Source organism: Canis lupus, chromosome 32 (assembly GCF_003254725.2).
Source record: "Canis lupus dingo isolate Sandy chromosome 32, ASM325472v2, whole genome shotgun sequence".
NCBI lineage: Eukaryota > Metazoa > Chordata > Mammalia > Carnivora > Canidae > Canis > Canis lupus.
The window spans coordinates 24,321,694-24,341,870 of record NC_064274.1 but is presented as its reverse complement, the minus strand read 5'-3'; the positions used below and the strand labels follow the sequence as shown (position 1 = coordinate 24,341,870).

General features: G+C 34.5%; 1 protein-coding gene across 9 annotated transcripts in view; it reads left to right on the top strand.

The window, feature by feature from the left end:
- Nucleotides 1-20,177, top strand: part of SLC9B1 (solute carrier family 9 member B1) — a 59,885-nt gene extending 39,708 nt beyond the window's left edge. For 7 of the 9 annotated variants that reach the window (XM_049104928.1, XM_049104931.1, XM_049104934.1 and 4 more), the window contains 7 exons: nt 8,610-8,785; nt 12,687-12,793; nt 13,677-13,826; nt 17,341-17,449; nt 17,900-18,036; nt 18,413-18,569; nt 19,837-20,177. In XM_049104928.1, coding sequence (XP_048960885.1) covers nt 8,610-8,785; nt 12,687-12,793; nt 13,677-13,826; nt 17,341-17,449; nt 17,900-18,036; nt 18,413-18,569; nt 19,837-20,003 — 1,003 coding nt within the window. In that variant the 3' untranslated portion in view covers nt 20,004-20,177. Of the gene's footprint in view, nt 1-8,609; nt 8,786-12,686; nt 12,794-13,676; nt 13,827-13,915; nt 14,108-17,340; nt 17,450-17,899; nt 18,037-18,412; nt 18,570-19,836 lie in introns of those variants that run through there. The other 2 variants (XM_049104932.1, XM_049104936.1) reach the window with 2 other exon arrangements.

The window sequence follows — 20,177 nt, the reverse complement described above, 5'->3', positions numbered from 1 at the left end:
ATGCATAGTGGTATAAAGTTGTTGTTTTAGGCAAGGGAAACAAAAGCAAAAATAAACTATTGGGACTGCATCAAGATCAAAAGCTTCTGCACAGCAAAGGAAACAATCAACAAAATTAAAAGGCAACCTTTGGAATGGGAAAAGATATTTACAAATGACATATCTGATAAAGGATTGGTATCCAAAATATATAAAGAACTTATAAAACTCAATACCCCAAAAAACAAATAATCCAGTTTAAAAACGGGCAGAAGACATGATTAGACATTTTTCCAAAGAAGACATACAGATGGCTAACAGACACATGAAAAGATGCTCAACATCACTCATCATCAAGGAAATACAAATCAAAACTACAATTAAATAACACCTCACACATGTCACAATGGCTAAGATTAACAACACAGGAAACAACAGCTATTGGTGAGGATACAGAAAAGAGGAATCCTCTTACGCTCTGGATAGGAATGCAAACTGGTGGAACCACTCCGGAAAACAGTATGGAGGTTTCTCAAAAGGTTAGAAGTAGAACTACTCAACAATCCAGTAGTTGCTCTACTGGGTATTTGCCCAAAGGATAAAAAAATACTGATTCAAAGGAATACATGCACCCTAATGTTTATAGCAGCATTATCAACAATTGCAAAATTATGGAAAGAGTGTGCGTGTGTGTATATATACATATATTCTCTAGTTCTATTTATATTGTTGCAAATGGCAAGCTTTCATTCTTTTTTATGGCCGAACAATATTCCATTGTGTGTGTGTGTGTGTGTTTGTTATATCTTCAAGTTCATTGATCTTTGCTTCTAGTGTTCAACATTCTCTCAATCCTATCCAGTGATTTTCTTTTTAATTCAGATGTTGCATTTTTTGTCATAAGCCATCATACATTTCTTTCCAACTTTATTAATATGTAATTCACATAAAACATTTTGTAAGTTAGATATACAACATGTTGATTTTATACACTTATATATTCCAAATGATTACCAACATACCATTAGTTAACACTTCCATCTTGTCACATAATTACCTTTTGTTTGTGTGTGTAGTGAGAACATTTAAGACCATCTCCCTTAGCAACTTTCAAGTATATAATACAGTACCATTATCACCATGCTGTACATTAGATCTCCAAAGTTTACTCATCTTATAATTGGAAGTTTATAGTCTATTGACCAACATTTCCCCATTTCTTCTACCCTTCAGACCCTCATAACCACTATTCTATTTCTATGAGTTCAGTATTTTTAGATTCCACACATAAATGATATCATACAATATTTGTCTTTCTGTGTCTGACTGACTTCACTTAGCATAATGCCCTCAAGGTCCATGTTGTTGTAAATGGCAGCATTTCTTTCTTTCTTTCTCATGGCTGAATAATATTCCATTGCATACACACACACACACACACACACACCCCACACACACACACACATACCGCAACTTCTAGTTTATTTGTGCATTCTATTGTCAGTGGGAATTTACATTGTTCCCAGCTAGGGGTTGCTATTATTAATGTTCTTACAAACATTTTTGTAAATAACTCTTGGTACATAGTTTTCTATAGATACATAATTAGGAATTGAACTGTTGGTTCACACAGTAACTATATGTTTAAAAATTTGGATTACATCAAATTATTTTTCAGAATTCCTAATTTACATTTGCACCAGTAGTATATAAGAGTTCCTGTTATTCTAATCCCTGCCACTTCTTGGAATTATCAGTCTTTTTATTTTTTTTATTTTTTTTAAGATTTTATTTATTTATTCATGAAAGACATAGAGAGAGGCAGAGACACAGGCAGAGGGAGAAGAAGGCTCCATGCAGGGAGCCCGACATGGAACTCCATCCTGGGACTCCATTCTGGGACTCCAGGATCCCGCCCTAGGCTGAAGGCGGTGCTAAACCACTGAGCCACTGGGACTGCCCTATCAGTCTTTTTTTTTTTTTCCTATCAGTCTTTTTAACTTGAACTATTCACATGGGTATGTTGTGATAGCTCACTGGGATTATTTCTATTTCTCTGATTTCTAATAAAGCTGAAGAGTGCCTGTTAAGTTTCTTTCCCATATTTCTAATGGGTTTTTGGTTGTTGTTGCTTTTTCTGATTTGTTGATAGGAGTTCTTAACATATTCTAGTCCTCTGTTAAATATGTTACAAATATCTTTTTCCATTTAGCAACTACCCTTTCTACTCCCTTAATGGTAGAAATTATTCATTTTAATGTAGGCCAATCTGTCATTCTTTTTCTTCATTGTTAGTACTTTCTGTTTAAGAAGCCATTCCCTGGGCAGCCCGGGTGGCTCAGCGGTTTAGCGCCACCTTCCGCCCAGGGCGTTATCCTGGAGACGTGGGATGGAGACCCACGTCAGGCTACCTGCATGGAGCCTGCTTCTCCCTCTGCCAGTTTTTCTCTCTCTCTCTAATAAATAAATTAAAAATCTTAAAAAAAAAAAAAGCCATTCCCTATCCAAAATAATAAAGATACTCTCTATATTATTTTCTGGTAATTTTACTGTTTTACCTTCACATTTAAATCCATAATCTACCATAAATTGATTTTTGACGTGAAAGAGGGCCAAGTTTTTTTCTGTCTCCCTGCTTCTCTGCCCTCAATTTAGGAATATCCAATTGACTCTGCACTATTGATATAAGTGACTGCTTTTACCAGTCCTATTGCTCTATAGTGTATCCTTTGTCATAAATAATCTGTCCATATAAGTATGCGTCTGTTTCTGGACTCTATTCTTAATCATTGTCTATTTGTCTATCTTCTGTGTTAATTACTACAACTTTGTAATAAATATTGATATCTTGCATAACAAAACTTTTATGATCTCCAGATGGTCTTCACTATTAATAACCCTCTGTATTTCCATATAAAGTGGGAACCATTTTGTCAATTTTTACCAAAAATTTTCATTGAAATTATGTTGAATCTATCAATTGGGAGATGATTGATACATTTATTGTATTGAGTTATTCAGTTCATACTCATGACTTGCCCCTCCATTTATTTAGGTATTCTCTAATTTTTCTCAAGGGATTTTTATTTCCTACATAGAATTTCTCTGTATATTTAATTACATTTATTTCTAGGCATTTAATAGTTTTGAGGCAATTATAAATAGTATGTCTGCATTTTTTATGTTTTTATTACTTGTTGCTGGTATTTAGAAATATTGTTTATTTTTTATATTATTTTTGTCTCCAGAAACCTTGTGCTCATTAATTAAAATTTATCTGTAGTTGCTTTGGTTTTTCTACACGTATAGCTATGTCATCTGTGGATAATGACAGCCATACCTCTTTCTTTCTTCTTTCTTTCTTTCTTTCTTTCTTTCTTTCTTTCTTTCTTTCTTTCTTCTTTCTTTCTTTCCTATTTTTCTTTCTTATGGCACTGATTAGGCCCTTAAATATAATAATGTTGATTAGAGTAGTGATAGTAAACATCTTTGTTTTGATTCTATATCTGTCATAAGTGTTTTGTAGCTTCCCTTAATTAGATTAAGGAAATTTATATCCCTTCTTAGTTTGTTAAGTTTTTATTATACCTGGGTGTAGAATTTTATCAAATAATTGTTTGCTCCTATTGAGATGATAATATAAATTTTCTCCTTTATTTTATTATAGTGAATTATGTTGATTAACTTTCTAATGTAAGCCAAAACTTTCATTTATGAAATAGATCCAATTTATTCATCCTACTTGTAATTTTCAACTTCTCTGTACCATTTTGTATTAGATATATATCTTACTAACAACTCAGAGCTAAATTTTAAAAATTCAGTCAAAGAGGCTCTTTCTTAACAGGTCCATCCAACCAATTCTTTGTAGGTCAATTTTTACTTAACCTTGCTTTTATTTCACTTTTTAAAATATTATACATTCATGTGAATTTCATTCTTTTTTCACTTTTTTAATCTTCTGTTGGATTAACAGCATTTTCTTTGTTCCACTTTTGTTTATTCCTTTAATACTTAGAAATTACAAACACATTCTCCTTGTAATTACCCAAAATTTTTGAAAAACCATACTTAATGGCTTGTTTTTACATTCCTTCACTGCCTCATACATTTCCCCACCAGTTAATATAATCTAGAATTTTAGTCTAAGATTATTTTTAAGTTTTCTTCACAATGAACTATAGATTTAGCAATGAATTTCACTATTCATCATTATTTCTTATGATGATAATCATAATAATTATAGTAATAGTAGTAATAGCAAACATTTATATGGTGTTACCATGTGTCAGGCACTTTGTGAAGTACTTGATAATTTATTTAATCCTCACAAAGTTCTGTGAAGTAGATACTATTATTATTCTCATTTTTTGCATACAAATGGAGACAAGGAGATGCTACATGGTTTTCCTAACATCAGATGACTAGATAGATAGATCCAAAACTTTGGCTGTGCCTAGAGCCTTTATTCTTAATGTCTGCATTATGCTACCTATGCCCTTTTATTTTTTTAAACTCTTTTCTTTATATCCTTCCTAATGAGTTGATCTCCCAGTTCTCTTAAAACTGATCAGTGGATAATAAACTGCATACTTGAATGTCTGAACATGACTTCTGTGTGACTCAGAATTGAATTTTAGATTCAAAAGTATTTTCGCTCAATACTTCAAGGGTATTGGTGTTATCTCTTTGCATTAGTTTTGCCCATGAGGAGTCTCTTATCAAACTAATTTTTAATTCCTTTTCTAGGTAAGCTATCCCAATCTTGTTTTCTCTCTCTCTCTTTGGAAGCTCAGTATTCTGAATTATTCCAATTAATTTCTTGCTATACAAAGTATGTTCTTTGGACAGCAACATTAGTATCACCTAAAAGCTTGTTAGAAATGCAGAATCTTGGGCCCAGATCTTTTGAAATAGAATCTGCATTTTAATGAGATTCTCATGTATCTTGTTTTCATATTAAAGTTTGAAAAGAGCAGTCTCAGATAGGTCTCTTTACTTAGTGAAAACTTTCAAACTTGTACAGGAGTAGAGAGAATACTAACAAACTCCCAAATATCCTTAATTTAAACTTGATAGTCCCTAATGAATCCTAAAGTAAATTACACAAATAATGGTATTTCATCCCTGTATCCTACAGTATGCATTTCTAAAAGGTAATGGCATTTTTCTTACTAAATTAACAATTCCTTAGTATCATGAGGTGAATCTTTTAAAAATTTGTTCTACTCAATATTTGGTGTGATGTGTCAATCAAAGGGTTGTGTATCTATTTTTTTTTCCAGGTCTTGAGTATGTCTTTTTCCTCTCTGGAGTTCTCTTCTATTATGCCCTTTTGTAACTCCTCTATACCTATTAAGTTTTCTTTACACTTTTTTTGTGCTTACCTTTTTGCAGTACATGCTGGAAAATTTTCTCTGCACAGTCCTCTAACTTATTAAGTCACTTTTTAGCTATGTTTATATCACTAATTATTTTAATTTGGAGAATTTATTGTTAAATAAATTTATGTCTTCCTAGTATATCTCTTTTCTCAGGTATAAATTTTTTCCACTTAATGAGCATGGTGCCTCAAAGTGACAGATTTCTCTAAATATTTTGTGATCCTTTAATGGGGGCCCATTTTTGTATTTTACTCTTAACATTAATTTGTGATTAGTTTATCTATTGGGTTTTGTTTGTTCGTTCGTTTGTTTGTTTTGTCTTCTTGAAGGGAATAGTCCAACCATATTACCAAACAAGGTATCTCAGAGGCTCAGGCTGAGACTAAGATTCTTATGCAAGTAATGTATTGAGGGAGGTCTCAGTAGAAACCTCTGAGTGAAGGAAGCTACGGGGAAAATCAATGGTTCCCAAACTTTGCTATACATTAAAATCACCTGAGGAGCTTTCAAAATTCCCAATAATCAGAAGGATAATGTCAGCAAGATGGAAGAATACAAAGCCCCAGGCTCTCCTCACACAACACTGACTTAAAAACATAAGAACCAGATTACCTTTGTGAGAACTCCCTTCCAAGTGCAAGGCCAAAGACACATGGGAGCAGTTAGAACACCTCATTGCACTTACCTACCATACCTCATCCCCTCCCTGCACAGCAAGGGGCAATTGGGAGAAAGCTCCCAACTCCTGGCTTCTCCATCAGGAAGGAGAGAAAAAAGCTAAAGCATATGTTCTTCATTTTGACTTTTTGAGCTGAGGGACTTGTTTCTGTCTCACCTGACTCAGAATGCTGGCAGAAAAAAAGAGTGGCACACTTTGGATACCTGAGGCCTATTGAAAACAAGGGATCTCAGAAATATTTGCACATCGATGTTTATTGGAACATTATTTACAATAGCCAGGAAGTAGAAGCAGCCCACACTGACAGATGAATGAATGAAGAAAATGTGGTGTTTACATAGAATGGAATATTATTCACCTTTTAAAAAAGAAAGAAATTCTGTCCCATTCTATAACATAGGTGAACCTTCAGGACATTATGCTGGGATAAGTAAGCCAGGACAATACTGTATGATTCCACTGATATATCTAAAGTAGTCAAAATCATAGTAATAGAAAGTATAATGATGGTTGCCAGGGGCTGGGGTGAGGGAGAAAGAGGACTTGTTTGATGGTTATATAGAGTTTTAGTTTTGTTAAGACAAAAAAGTTCTAGAGATCTGTTATACAGCAATGTGAATACAGTTAACACTACTAAACTGCACATTTAAAAATGGTTGAGGACAAATTTTATATTATGTCAATTTCCTTGCCACAATTTTAAAAAATTGTTTAAAATGCTAGTACCAGGTCAAAGACCATCTTATATCAAATCAGTATGTCTTGGAATGGGAGCCAGGCATCAGTATTTTGAAAGATCCCCAAGTACATTGTACTCAGTATCTCAGATCACTCCCACTGATCCCTACTTTCTGATATTTACAACTTTGTATAACATCCTCTTCTTGAATATGGGCTGGACTTACTGACTTGCTTCTAACAAACAAAATATGGTGGAAATGGTAAAATGTCAATTCTAAAATTAGGTCATGAGAAGACCATGCCTTCTATCTTGTATGTTCTCTCTTGCATTTTCTTTGATTGCTTCTCTTGGGGGAGGCCAGCTGCCATATTATGAGTACAGCCCGGTTGATTGACAAGCACCCATGACAAAATATTGAAAGCCTGCAGCAGCCATGTAACTAAAGCAGATCATCTTCTACCTACCTCATGAGAGACCTGGATTCAGAGGCATACAACAAAGCCACACCCAGATTCCTGGCCCACAGAAATTGTGTGATAAGTGTTGTTTTAAGCTACTAAATTTGGAAATAATTTGTTAAGCAGCTACCGATAAATAATATACCAGGTGATTCCAAAGTGCTGTAAAGTTTAGAAACGATCAAGCTAGGCAAATAAATATTTTCAGAGAATTCTAGGCTCTTCTTGAGTCCATGGGGAAGTTTTGAGAGTAAACTGTATCAGATTGTATAGCCAGAGGCAAAGTACTAAACTATAAGACCCTCTACTTCAGTCAGTAATTGACAGGAGCTGTCTAGAAGAAGGAGGAGTGGGAGGAAAACCTCCTTAGCATCCCCAAGTAAGCTCTTCTCAGCAGAGTAAGACTGCTAGAAAGCTCCAGGTGTAGGGGTTAGCAGCCAGCAGCAGCATCTGGGGGATGTGTGCACTGGTAAACAGGTTCTGGTGGAGCACCAAAAACATCTCTGCACAAAGTATATACTTCAGTCTTTATAAAGTGAATGTGGAAGAGATGAGGTAAGGTACTGAATGGGATATACCAACGAAAGACATTGCATTCACCCCAGGAATTTTCTCATTTGCCTTTGCTCATTGTTCCTTCTTTGGGGCAGACATCTCTGTTCCTTACTGACTTGTTCAAAAGTTAGAAATGGGATGGAGAGTACATTTGTCTGGCCATTCTTACTCCAAATAATCATCCATTGGATTTCCTCAGAGATCCCTCCTGCTCCTGGCATCTATTTCTGAGCTTGGAGCATTTTTAGAAATACCTTTTGTAGCAATATTTCCTTACATACACTTGTCCTATGATTTTTTTCAATCTTAAACTGTGTCTTATCTTCCTTGGATATACTTGGTTTCTTACGCACTGGAGATTCTCCTTTTTTTTTTTTTTTTTCTAGTTAGGTTATGAGTTTTTGTATTATTTTTATATCTTCATCTCAAAGATTTAGGGATGAAGGTAGAGACAGTTTGTTCCCAAACCAGCATCTTCAATGAAATCTCTATAACTTTCAACCAGTAGTAAAAAACATGTAAAAAATTTTACCACCATTAAATGACATTAACTCAGCATTTTTACTTTGAAGTTATTGTAAATCTGTAAAGGTTAATGTATTTGTTGTACAGTTTAATGTAAAACACTGCTTTGTTAAAAGGATGTTTTAAAATTGGTTTTCAGGGATCCCTGGGTGGCGCAGCGGTTTGGCGCCTGCCTTTGGCCCAGGGTGCGATTCTGGAGACCCGGGATCGAATCCCACGTCAGGCTCCCGGTGCATGGAGCCTGCTTCTCCCTCTGCCTATGTCTCTGCCTCTCTCTCCCTCTCTCTCTGTATGACTATCATAAATAAATTTAAAAAAAAAATTGGTTTTCAAAGTCTTTCTATTAGTTTTGTACTAGGTGCTGTCTCTCCTGCTGTGGTTGTCCCTTCCATGCTTCTTTTGCAAGAAAATGGATATGGCATTAAGAAAGGCATCCCAACCTTACTAATAGCTGCTAGCAGTATGGATGACATCATAGCAATCACTGGATTCAATACATTCTTGAGCATAGTCTTCTCCTCAGGTAAACAAAATACAACTGCCATCTCATTCATAGCTTTTTCTGGTCATTAACCAAGGTTTCTGGCTTTGCTTCTTTATTAACATTTATTTATTTTTGCATGTAACATATTTTCATTCTTCATAGAAACTCATTCTAAGGCAGGGAAGAAGTTTCAATGGATTAAGAAACCACTATTTAACAAAAGATTTTATTTTAATAACCAAATATTGTAATGAATCTGATATCCCATATTATCATTTTTCTGTTCATGTTGCTTTGAAATTTTATCACAGTTTTCAATAGAAAATTTTAAGCAGAAATATTATTAATACTGGTATTTAATATATGTTTCTAAAATGTGCCTTTTTGGCCATCATTATAAATATTTGTTTTGTTATTAAGAGAACCTAAATATATAGAGCATGAACAGCTATGTATCTTTTTGGTAGTGGTGGGACAAGATCTGCAGCAATTCTGAATCCCAAAATATTTGATCTTGAATGTCAGTCTCCAGAAATTGTGAAAGTAAATGTTTCCTTGTTTTGTAATGCTTTAATTATCTGCAATGTTTGAAATTCAGTCTTCTGTATTATTGAAGCACCAAAATATTTCTTAAGTTGAGCAATAATTTGTATAGTTTCTCTTAAAAACGTAAGACATAAATAAGGAAAAAAAGGAAAAGATAAAAATAAACTCTGTAACAGCCACAGGAATAATAACTGACTCTTGATATGAATCTAGACTTCTCCTTCTCTCTCTCTCTCTCCCCCTCTCTCTGACTTCCCTCCCAATAGTCTTCGAAATTTATAAGAATTGGCCTTACTTTCTTGTAACCTGATTCTTTCCAGTAAATATATTTCCATGATATTTTAATTGTATAGTTTTCTGTTGGCTGCATCATACTTATTGATGTAACCTGTTGAAAATTGAAGTTGACTCCAATGTTCACTATTAAAATAATGCTTGGGGGATCCCTGGGTAGCTCAGCGGTTTAGCGCCTGCCTTCAGCCCAGGGCCTGATCCTGGGGTCCCAGGATCGAGTCCCACATCGGGCTCCCTGCATGAAGCCTGCCTGTGTCTCTGCCTCTCTCTGTATGTCTTTCATGAATAAATAAATAAAATCTTTAAAAAAATAAAAAATAAAATAAAATAATGCTTGGTTGAATGTCTTATAGCCAAATAGTTGTGCCTAACCTTAATAATTTTGAAATATAGTATATATCTATACTATATATCGTACTACAATATCATGTCCTACCAGGGTGTAAAAGTGTGCCTCTCCCTCTTCACCTTCTTCAAAACTTGGTATTACTAGTCTTTTATATCTTTGTTAATTTGATAGGCGAAAGGTAAGTTCTCTTTAAATGAAGTACTTTGTACTTTGAATACTAGTAATATTTTAAAATGTTCATGTTTGTTGACCACTGGCATCCTGAAATGTTTTATAAATTACTTTTCTTGAAGTCTTTTGCTTTTATCTTATAGGTGTATTCATCTTTGTTTCTTTTTGATTTGTTAAGATTCTGCATAAAATTGAGAATGATAACCTTTTGTTTTATATCCTATAATTTTCCATATTTATAATTTTACTTTTGATTTTATCTTTTTTTGTAATTCAGAATTTTCTAATTTTTTATTGTCAATCTGACAATTTTTTCCTTCATAACTAATATCAGTAATTCTTTCAAAAAATATTTTTTGTGCTCCTCTTCCATTGTGCCAACAACTGTGCCAAATACTGAGGATAATTTTACTGAGTAATTTCTTGGTACTTGCTCCAAGTTCCATAGCTATTTCCACTCATTTAATAGTCACACAACAGTACTAATTTTACAGAATAAGAAACCAAGGAACAGAGGTTAAGTAACTTGCTCAAAGTCAGAGAATCCAAAAGTTAGGGAAGCCAAGATGCAGTCTGGCAATCTGACCCCAGACCACACTTTTAAATGCTATTCTATACTGTTTACGCAGCAGAGAAGACCATGTGGCTCATGTTCTCAAGGAGTTTGTGTTAAACAAATAATTACAAACTGTGATGAATAGTATATAGTATAGGGTACTGTGGAACATGCTACCAGAGATCAAACCTAATTTGAGGACAGAAAGAGTAAAAAACCAAAAGCAGAAACATGCTTAGAAAACCCTCTTGACTCATGACTATGTAAACTGTCATTTAAAATGTTAAGGATTTGGGGCACCTGGGTGGCTCAGTCGGTTAAGTGTCTGCCTTCCGTTCAGGTCATGATCCTAGACTCCTGGGATCAGCTCCTAGTCAGCTCCCTGCTCATCAGGGAGCCTGCTTCTCCCTCTCCCCAACCCCCCACTGCTGGTATTCTCTCTCACTATCTCTCTCTCTTAAATAAATAAAATGTTTTTTTAAAAGGTCCTTTTAAAGTTTTATTTTTACAGTAGATCTTCAATACATCTATATTTTAGAATATGGTAGATATGGAGACCTAACCCTATCTTCTAGGTTAATTGGCCTTTTTATCATTATATAATGCCCTTCTTTATCTCTTGTGACTTATTTGTATTTGACTTAAATTTTAATTTGTGTGATATAAGTATGACCACCCTGCTGTCTTTTGGTTATCATTTGCATGGAATATCTTTTTCCATCCCTGTAGTTATAAAACCTTAGAGTGATACTTTAATTTCAATCACATATAAAAATTCTAATCCTTTACATCTCACCCTCTTCACTTTGTTATCCATGTCACAAATTATATCTTTTTATGTTATCTATCTACTAATGCTGTCTTACAGTCATTTTTATGTCTTTATCTTAAATTCTGTAACAGAATTGAATTCTGTTTCAACACTTTAAATATACCATCCTACACCTTTCTGGTCTGTAGGGTTTCTGCTCTGAGATCCTCAGATAATCTTTTTTTTTTTAATAATTTTTGTTTATTTATGATAGTCACACAGAGAGAGAGAGAGGCAGAGACACAGGCAGAGGGAGAAGCAGGCTCCATGCACCAGGAGCCCGACGTGGGATTCGATCCCAGGTCTCCAGGATTGCGCCCTGGGCCAAAGGCAGGGGCTAAACCGCTGCGCCACCCAGGGTTCCCTCCTCAGATAATCTTATAGGAGTTTCCTTGTACATGATAAGCCACTTTTCTCTTGCTACAACTTCTTAATTTGTTTGTGGAATTCCATCAAGTTTTGGACTGTATATTGTTGTTAATGCCTTCTTGGGGGATCAAGGTTCTGTGGCTTCCCATTCTACCACCTTGCTTTTGTCACCCCACATTTCTATTATATTTGCATGAAAAAATATTTCTAAAATATATATATTTACACACCTACATTGGGCTAAATACCCATAGCATAACAACTTTTTTGTGACTTAGAATCTTTTTGGCTTTTAATTTATTACTCTAACTACAGACATGGGTACATAAAATATGTTGGAAACTCAATTGATTGCTGACTGGAATATTCCTAAGATTGACACTGGAATAAATCCTTTTTTCTGTTGTTAAATTTTTCTTTTTTATCTTTGCCATTTGTTCCTTTGTTATAATAGTATATCAGAAAAGAAACATTCCCAGACATGTGCTAGGTGCTAGAGGTGCTCCTTTGTCCATCTCTGTCCATTCTTCCACTTCCCCTGGTCTTTTAGGTTGTGTTTATAAGGGAGGACGCACAGCTTATTACTTTCTTGTTTTCTGGCCTATATTTTCAATGAACATTTCTGAATTGTGTGTATTTATTAAATCATTTGAAAGTACATACTAAGTTTATCAAATAGACCATGATGTTTTCAACTATATAAATATTAAAGGTCCACTTTTATATATTTGCTCTAGAAGATATGTACCTTTCTTTATGAACTACGTAGATTTGGTCTTCTGTTTTGTTACGTATGTGAAAATATTATTCTTTGAAATGTTTCCCTTATTGTGTGCACTTACAGGTGGTATACTTAAAAATGTCCTTGTCTCTTTTCGGGACATATTTATTGGTGTTCTGGCAGGAGCTATTTTGGGAATTTTTCTTCAATATTTTCCAAGTGAAGATCAGGTAAATAAAAAGTTAATCTATTTTTTGTAAGTATAGTTGTAGACATTTCTTTCAAAAATTTGAACTTTTAGAAGATCCATGAATATTACATGTAATATTTAATTCTCTTTCCCCAAAATAGCTCCCAGTGCTACTCTCTGTTTAAAATGGAGCACAGTTGTAATTGATTCAGGTCAATGGCTTTGACTGAAGTCTCTGCATCTTGATTTGGCAAATAAGAATATCAGAGAAGTGTACATAACCCAGAGTACCTTCTCTATTCCACCCCAGCCCTTTATTCATTCATTAAATTTCCTATTGACCCCTGACAATTTTCCCTAATCTTTTTTCCCTCAAATTTTCCCTTGAACATTTTTGGGGAAATAGATTGCCATTTATCTCTGCATATTTTCTGACTTAAATTCACTCCCACTCCCTTTGACTAAGGCAACACTATTAAACTCTACCCATTACTTCCCTAAAGTATATGCCATTACTCTTGTATTTCTGTTAACTTCCACCTTAACTTCCCTGTAACAGCTGTCTCAGCTAAAGAGATATTCAAAACTTTGTTTTTAAAGAATTCTTTGGATATGTTATATATCCAAACTACAGTTTATGTGGGTCTCTGTCCTTTCTTCTTTACTTATAGCTAAAGTACTGTAGCCATTTCACTGACATTAATATCAGAGATGTGGCAAAAGTTAAAACTTAATAATTGCACATATTTTTCACTTGATACCAAGTCTGCTAAAATATTTGGAAAGGAAGAAAGTAAAAATTTTAGACACTTTAATATGACATATAGAGACATGATACCAAAGGGTTAATAATAAATGGTAGATGTAAACATTATATTAAATGTTAAATGTAAAGTAATTTCTAAATATCTACCTAATTCTAGACAAAACGTCCACTGAAGAGAGCATTTCTTATTTCGAGTTTGAGTGTTTCTGCTGTCTTGGGCGGCCATCGTATTGGTTTACATGCAGCTGGAGGATTATGCACACTAGTGTTGAGCTTTGTTGCAGGGTTAAATTGGTCCACAGAAAAGGTAAATATCTTTAATACATCATTTTAAGATAAAATAACTGTATTTTTAAAATATCTATAATAAACATTTAGGAAATCTCTTTGTTTCAGTTGGAAGATGTTCCAGAAATTTGTGTCTTCAAGGATGTGTATAAATCAATCAAAGAAGTAAAAATATTTGGGAAAAGGACCTGGGAATACACTAAAATGCAATTAGAAGTTGAGTTATCACATCAGGCTGCTTTCTTTTTCCCAAGTTTTGTGCAATATGATTGTATAACTTATTGATTTAATTATTTTATTCATTAAAATTTTAGTTATGCAGTTAATACATGACAAATGCTCATAACAAATTAGAAAAATACAGAAAGCCCACATACAGAATGAAATGTAAAAGACTCCTTTTCCCCTACCACTCCCAAATATCAGATCCCCTTTCCTAGAATCAATCATCTCATTTAATCAGTTCTCCGTTTGTAGACATTTAGTTCCTTTCCATTTTTGTTATTATAATGCTACCATGAACAATCCTGTTCCTGTGTCTTTTTGCATATGTACAAGTGCTTTTGTAAAAATAGATTCCTAGAAATGTAATTGCTGACTTTAAAAATGGAATGTTTCTATTTTTGATTAGTACTGCCAAATTATCCCTTCAAAGATTTTAAACAATCTGATGGGTAAAAAATGATACAACATTGGTGTTCTTTGTTTACATTTCTGATTAGTAGTGTAGTAAACTTCTCTTCATATACTGTTTTAACTACCTAGTCATCTTCTTAGCCCATTATTTTAGTTGATTGATTTGCCTTTTGTTCCTAATTTATTTCTCTATACCTTAGTGTTACTACTTTTTTGTTCTATATATATTGCACATAATTTTTGCTTATTTTCAACTTTGTTTATACTGTCTTTTGTATTGAAGTCAAATTACCTATAGTCAAAACTGACCTTTTTTTTTTTTGGTTCTATATCTCGTTTATATATATCCTCTATATCTATCTATATCTTCACCCCAGATTGTAAGATTGTAAACATAATGTCTTCTATAGTATCATCTAATACTTTGGTAGTTTTTTTGTTTTATTTTTGCATTTAGTGCTTTAATTCATCTGGAATTTATTTTTGTAAATGTTGTGAGATAAGGATATGTGTGTGTGTTCATAAATATGTATACACATACATATATGCATATAAACTGGTTAGTCATTTTTTAATAAATTATTTATTGACTAACCCATTAACTATTCAGTGATTTTTTTTGAAAGACTTTATTTATTTATTCATGAGGGACACAGCGAGAGAGGCAGAGACATGGGCAGAGGGAGAAGCAGGCTCCCATAGGATCCCAATGTGGAACTCAGTCCCAGGACCCCGGGATCACGACCTGAGCCGAAGGCAGACCCTCAACCACTGAGCCACCCAGGTGCCCTAAAGAGTATATTTTAAAAATTAAAAGTAACAGGGGCACCTGGGTGGCTCCGTTGGTTAAGCGTCTGCCTTCGGCTCAGGTCATGATCTTGGGATCCTGGAATGGAGCCCCATGTCAGGCTCCCTGCTCAGCGGGGAGTCTGTTTCTCCCTCTCCCTCGGTACCGCCTCCCTACCCGCCTTCTCATGCTTTCTCTCTCTCTCTCTCAAATGAATAAATAAAATCTGTATTAAAGACAAATAAGAGAGACACCTGGGTGGCTCGGCGGTTTTAGCATCTGCCTTTGGCTCAGGGCATAGTCCCCGGACTCCCACCTCGGGTTCCCCACAGGGAGCCTGCTTCTCCCTCTCCCTGTGTCTCTGCTTCTCTCTGTGTCTCTCATAAATAAATAAACAAAATCTTTTTTAAGAAATGGGATAATGTCCCACCAAGAAGAAAGGGTAATATTGGGTTTTTTTTTTTCCTCTTTTAAACTTCACTTTTATAAATCAGAAAACTCAGTCTTAAGGGAGATAGTTACAAACATAGTTTATACCCAAAGATATTACAGTTTTATCTTCTTTTAAAAAAAAGATAAATAAGCGCATACTGAAACTAAAATTTCTTTATCCAAATTCCTGGAGAAGAGCTAGACTACTGTTATATCAATAGGGGACTTTGTTGTAACCACATAATTGGGGAAGTAGCACTGGGAGAGGTTCACTCTCAGAAAGGAAAGCCAGGCAGGCAATCAAATTCAGAATCTATGTATGGGGCAGCCCTGGTGGCGCAGCGGTTTAGCGCCGCCTGCAGCCTAGGGACCTGCAGCCTAGGGACCTAGGTCTCTACTGGAGACCCTGGATTGAGTCCCACGTCAGGCTCTCTGCATGGAGCCTGCTTCTCCCTCTGCCTCTCTCTCTCTCTCTGTGTCTCTATGAATGAATAAATAATCTTAAAAAAAAAAAGAATCTATGTATGTTTTTGTGTTTTGGGTTTGGTTTTGAGGAAAAAATAAGTTTTTTTTGAAGTTTCAACATGGGTCCTTTGGAAGCAGGCCTGACAGATTACTGACAGTTTTTGCCTGGTAGCTTAGGACATATCAATTCACCACTTTCATGGGATTGGGTTCCAAGATAATTGTTAAGGGAGATCCTCTCAACTTTTTGAGAGCTGAAATGGTTGCATAATTTTGAGTATGTGCTCATCTGACATGATGTAGTTCTAGTTCTGTCTCTGTTCAGTTACCTTATAAACAAAAGCTAGAATTGTTACTGAGCCACTAGAACATGTCTGGAACTCCAAAGATCTTATTTGTTCCAAGACAAAATTACAAAATAATATTTTTATTGAATAGCTTTGTAGATTTTTTTTCTGGTTTCAAGGAGCATTTATTTCTATTCGCTTCTTTTTTAAAGTTTTTGTTTTAATTTCAGTTGATTAACATGCAGTTATTGTATTAGTTTCAGGTGTACCATATAGTGTTTTAACACGTCATACGTTATCCAGTGCTCATCACAACATGAGCACTCCTTAATCCCCTTCACCTATTTCACTCATCCCCCCACTTCCCTCCGCTCTGGTAGCCACCAGTTTGTTCTCTATAATTAAGAAACTGCTTCTTGGTTTCTCTCTCTATATATATATTTTTTTCCTCTTTGTTTTGTCTCTTAAATTCCACATATGAGTGAAACCATATAGTATTTGTCTTTCTCTGATTTATTTCACTTAGCAGTATACTCTCTAGCCCCATCTATATTGTTGCAAATGACAAGATTTCATTCTTTTTTTATGATTGAATAATATTCCACTGTGTGCATGTATAGGTATTTACATACCACATGTTCTTTATCCATTCATCAATCAATGGACATTTGGGCTGCTTCCATGTCTTGGCTACTGTAAATAATTCTGCTATAAGCTTTCCAGATTTTTTAAAACCAAATTCTACTTACATGTTTGAGTAAAAGAATTAACCTACTCAATCTTTAAGTTTTACCATTTCTTCTACAAATAAAATATCTTAAGTTCATTAAATGTTAAGAGAGATTTTCATTTCTAAAATGCAATTTATTTTTATGTGTTACAACCACTAAACACAATAACTGAAAATATATTATTCTTTTCTACAGGTTAGAGTCCAAAGAATTATTAAAACTACATGGCATGTTTTTCAACCCCTTCTTTTTGGTTTGGTTGGATCAGAAGTATCTGTTGCATCTCTTAAATCAAATGCTATTGGTAAGAATAATTAGAGACACAACAAAATACAAGATTTGAAAATATTTAAGAAAATTATGAATAATTTTTACTTTGTTTACAATATGTCTTTGAATGCTACAAGAACCTTCTTCAGAAACTCCTGTTGATAGAGTTACTAACATACACTTGCTCTCCTGTTACCCTGTGTGCTCTGTTACCAAAGACAGCCTTGACTATTTTCCCTGAGGCATCCGAGGAAATGCAGATTGGAATTCTTTTCTGACAGAAAGTATTACAGACCATTAGCACCTTTTGAATACTTCCATTTATAGCAAAAGTTCAAAGTCTATTAGCTCCTAATTAAATAAATATAATCTATACTATCTTTCATGGTACCTTTACTATCAGATAATCTCTTGTACTTTTTCTAGGCATAAAGAACCACCTCTTCCCAAATATTTTGTTTATGTTTATTTTTATCTGTTGTAGGCATTTGTGTTGCTACCATGAGTTTGGCATTATTGATTCGAATTTCTTTTACATTTGTATTGATGTGTTTTGCTGGCTTTAGTTTCAAGGAGAAAATATTTATTGCATTATCATGGATGCCTAAAGCTACAGTCCAGGTAAGAATATTTTAAGTCATTTTAATAATTTTTAATATTGATGAGTTTTTAAAATTCCAAATGAATGCTACTTTATTTTTTTAAGATTTTATTTATTTATTATGAGAGAGACAGAGAGAGAGAGAGGTAGAGACACAGGCAGAGGGAGAAGCAGACTCCATGCAGGGAGCCTGATGTGAGACTCGATCCTGGGACTCCAGAATCACACCCTGGGCCAGAAGGCAGACACTTAACCACTGAGCCACCCAGGCGTCCCATGAATGTTACTTTAATCACAAAATGTGGGCTATTAACCTTACTTTTAAAATGTTTGATTGTAACTACTCATTGAAAATAATGTAATCTTTTAAAATCTCAGTTTTATTTATTTTTTTAGTTTTACTTATTTATTCATGAAAGACACACAGAGAGAGGCAGAGACAGGCAGAGGGAGAAGCAGGCTTCATGCAGGAAGCTCGACGTGGGACTCGATCCCAGGACCCCAAGATTACGCCCTGAGCCAAAGGCAGACACTCAACCGCTGAGCCACCCAGGTGTCCCAAAATCTCAGTTTTAAAAGCAATTCTTCTGAGGTTAAAAAAGTGTACTTTTAATGACAAATGCTTCCTATACTTATGCAACATTTTTCTCTATTTTCCCAAAATATAAGAATATATCTGAATACTGGAATGTTTACATTTTGCTGAATATTGTAGGACTAAATGTAATGCTTTTAAAGCAGAGACACATTAATTATTTTAAAAATATATCTTTCCTACATCTGCACCCACTCCCCCATACATGAATGCATATATATTATTTTTAATTATGCATTTAAATTATATTATTTTAATTAATGACCAAATCTCCCCACCAGGCTATATGGGAAAGATAGGAACAGTGTCTGCTTTCTTTCATTATTCCTCACCTCATACTTAACACAGCGCCTGGCACACAGGAGGTACACAATAAGTTAGCACTGCATACTTACAGAATGAATGATGAATGAATGAATGAATAGGGAGACCTTATAGTTTTACCCTCTGATTCAATGGTATTCTGCTCCTACTAAAAGGTATTGCTACTTATTGTTAGACTTTTTAACCTGGCAACATAAAGTCTTCATTTCCAGAGATTTTTTCTATTGTTATTCCAAAATAGAAGTTTGTGAGTTCTCATGCAACAAAATTCTCTATGTGTCATGGTTAGAAAAGCAGGTCCATGGGACCAACCTGGGTGTTTTCAATACCATGTTACTTACCTATAATATTAGACAAGTTACTTAATAATCTCTCAGTGTCCACTTTGTAGATTCCAAATCTCTTTATCAGTTTTACCATACACTGCCTCCCAAGTAGGAAGAACAAAGAAAAGAAAAGCAACAAAATCCTGGAGAACCATAAGAAACCTTAGTATTTTGTGTTTGCTGTCTTATTACAGCCAAGAACCTGATAATCTATGGTAAAGACAAATAAGCAAAACCCTGCTTTGTTTAGAACTCCTGAGGTTCTGAGAGTAATGTGAGCACTAAATATATATATATATTTAAACGGGAAAGCCGAGATGATAAAAATACAAGATCAGCCCCAAAATGCATGCACACTAATTTGTCACTGTTTCACTTTTCATCCAGACATATTTGCTAGGGAGAACATAGAATTGATGAGTAATTTGTGAAATTCCTCAGCACTTTAAGGCTTGTCTCTTTTCTAATAGCCTACTACTAGGTTGTGTTTGTTTTAACAGGGCCATTAACTTTTATTATGTATTAACTATTTAACATTTTTCTTTATGCCTCATCTTTTTACCCCCTAAATGCAGGCTGTATTAGGTCCTCTGGCTCTAGAAACAGCAAGAATCAGCGCACCCCACTTGGAATCATATTCGAAGGATGTGATGACAATAGCATTTTTAGCCATCTTGATCACAGCTCCAAATGGAGCTCTAATTATTGGCATACTGGGGCCCAAAATACTTACACGCCATGATCCAAGCAAAATCAATGTGGAATTGACAAAAGTAGAACTTCATTAAAAAGTTTATTTGCCATCACCTGCCTGTGTCATTTAATAAATTACCTTACAAGAGGAAAATTAAAACATACAAATATGTGGAGATTGTACATAGAACCAAGGATTTAATAAATATGTGATTTCATTATA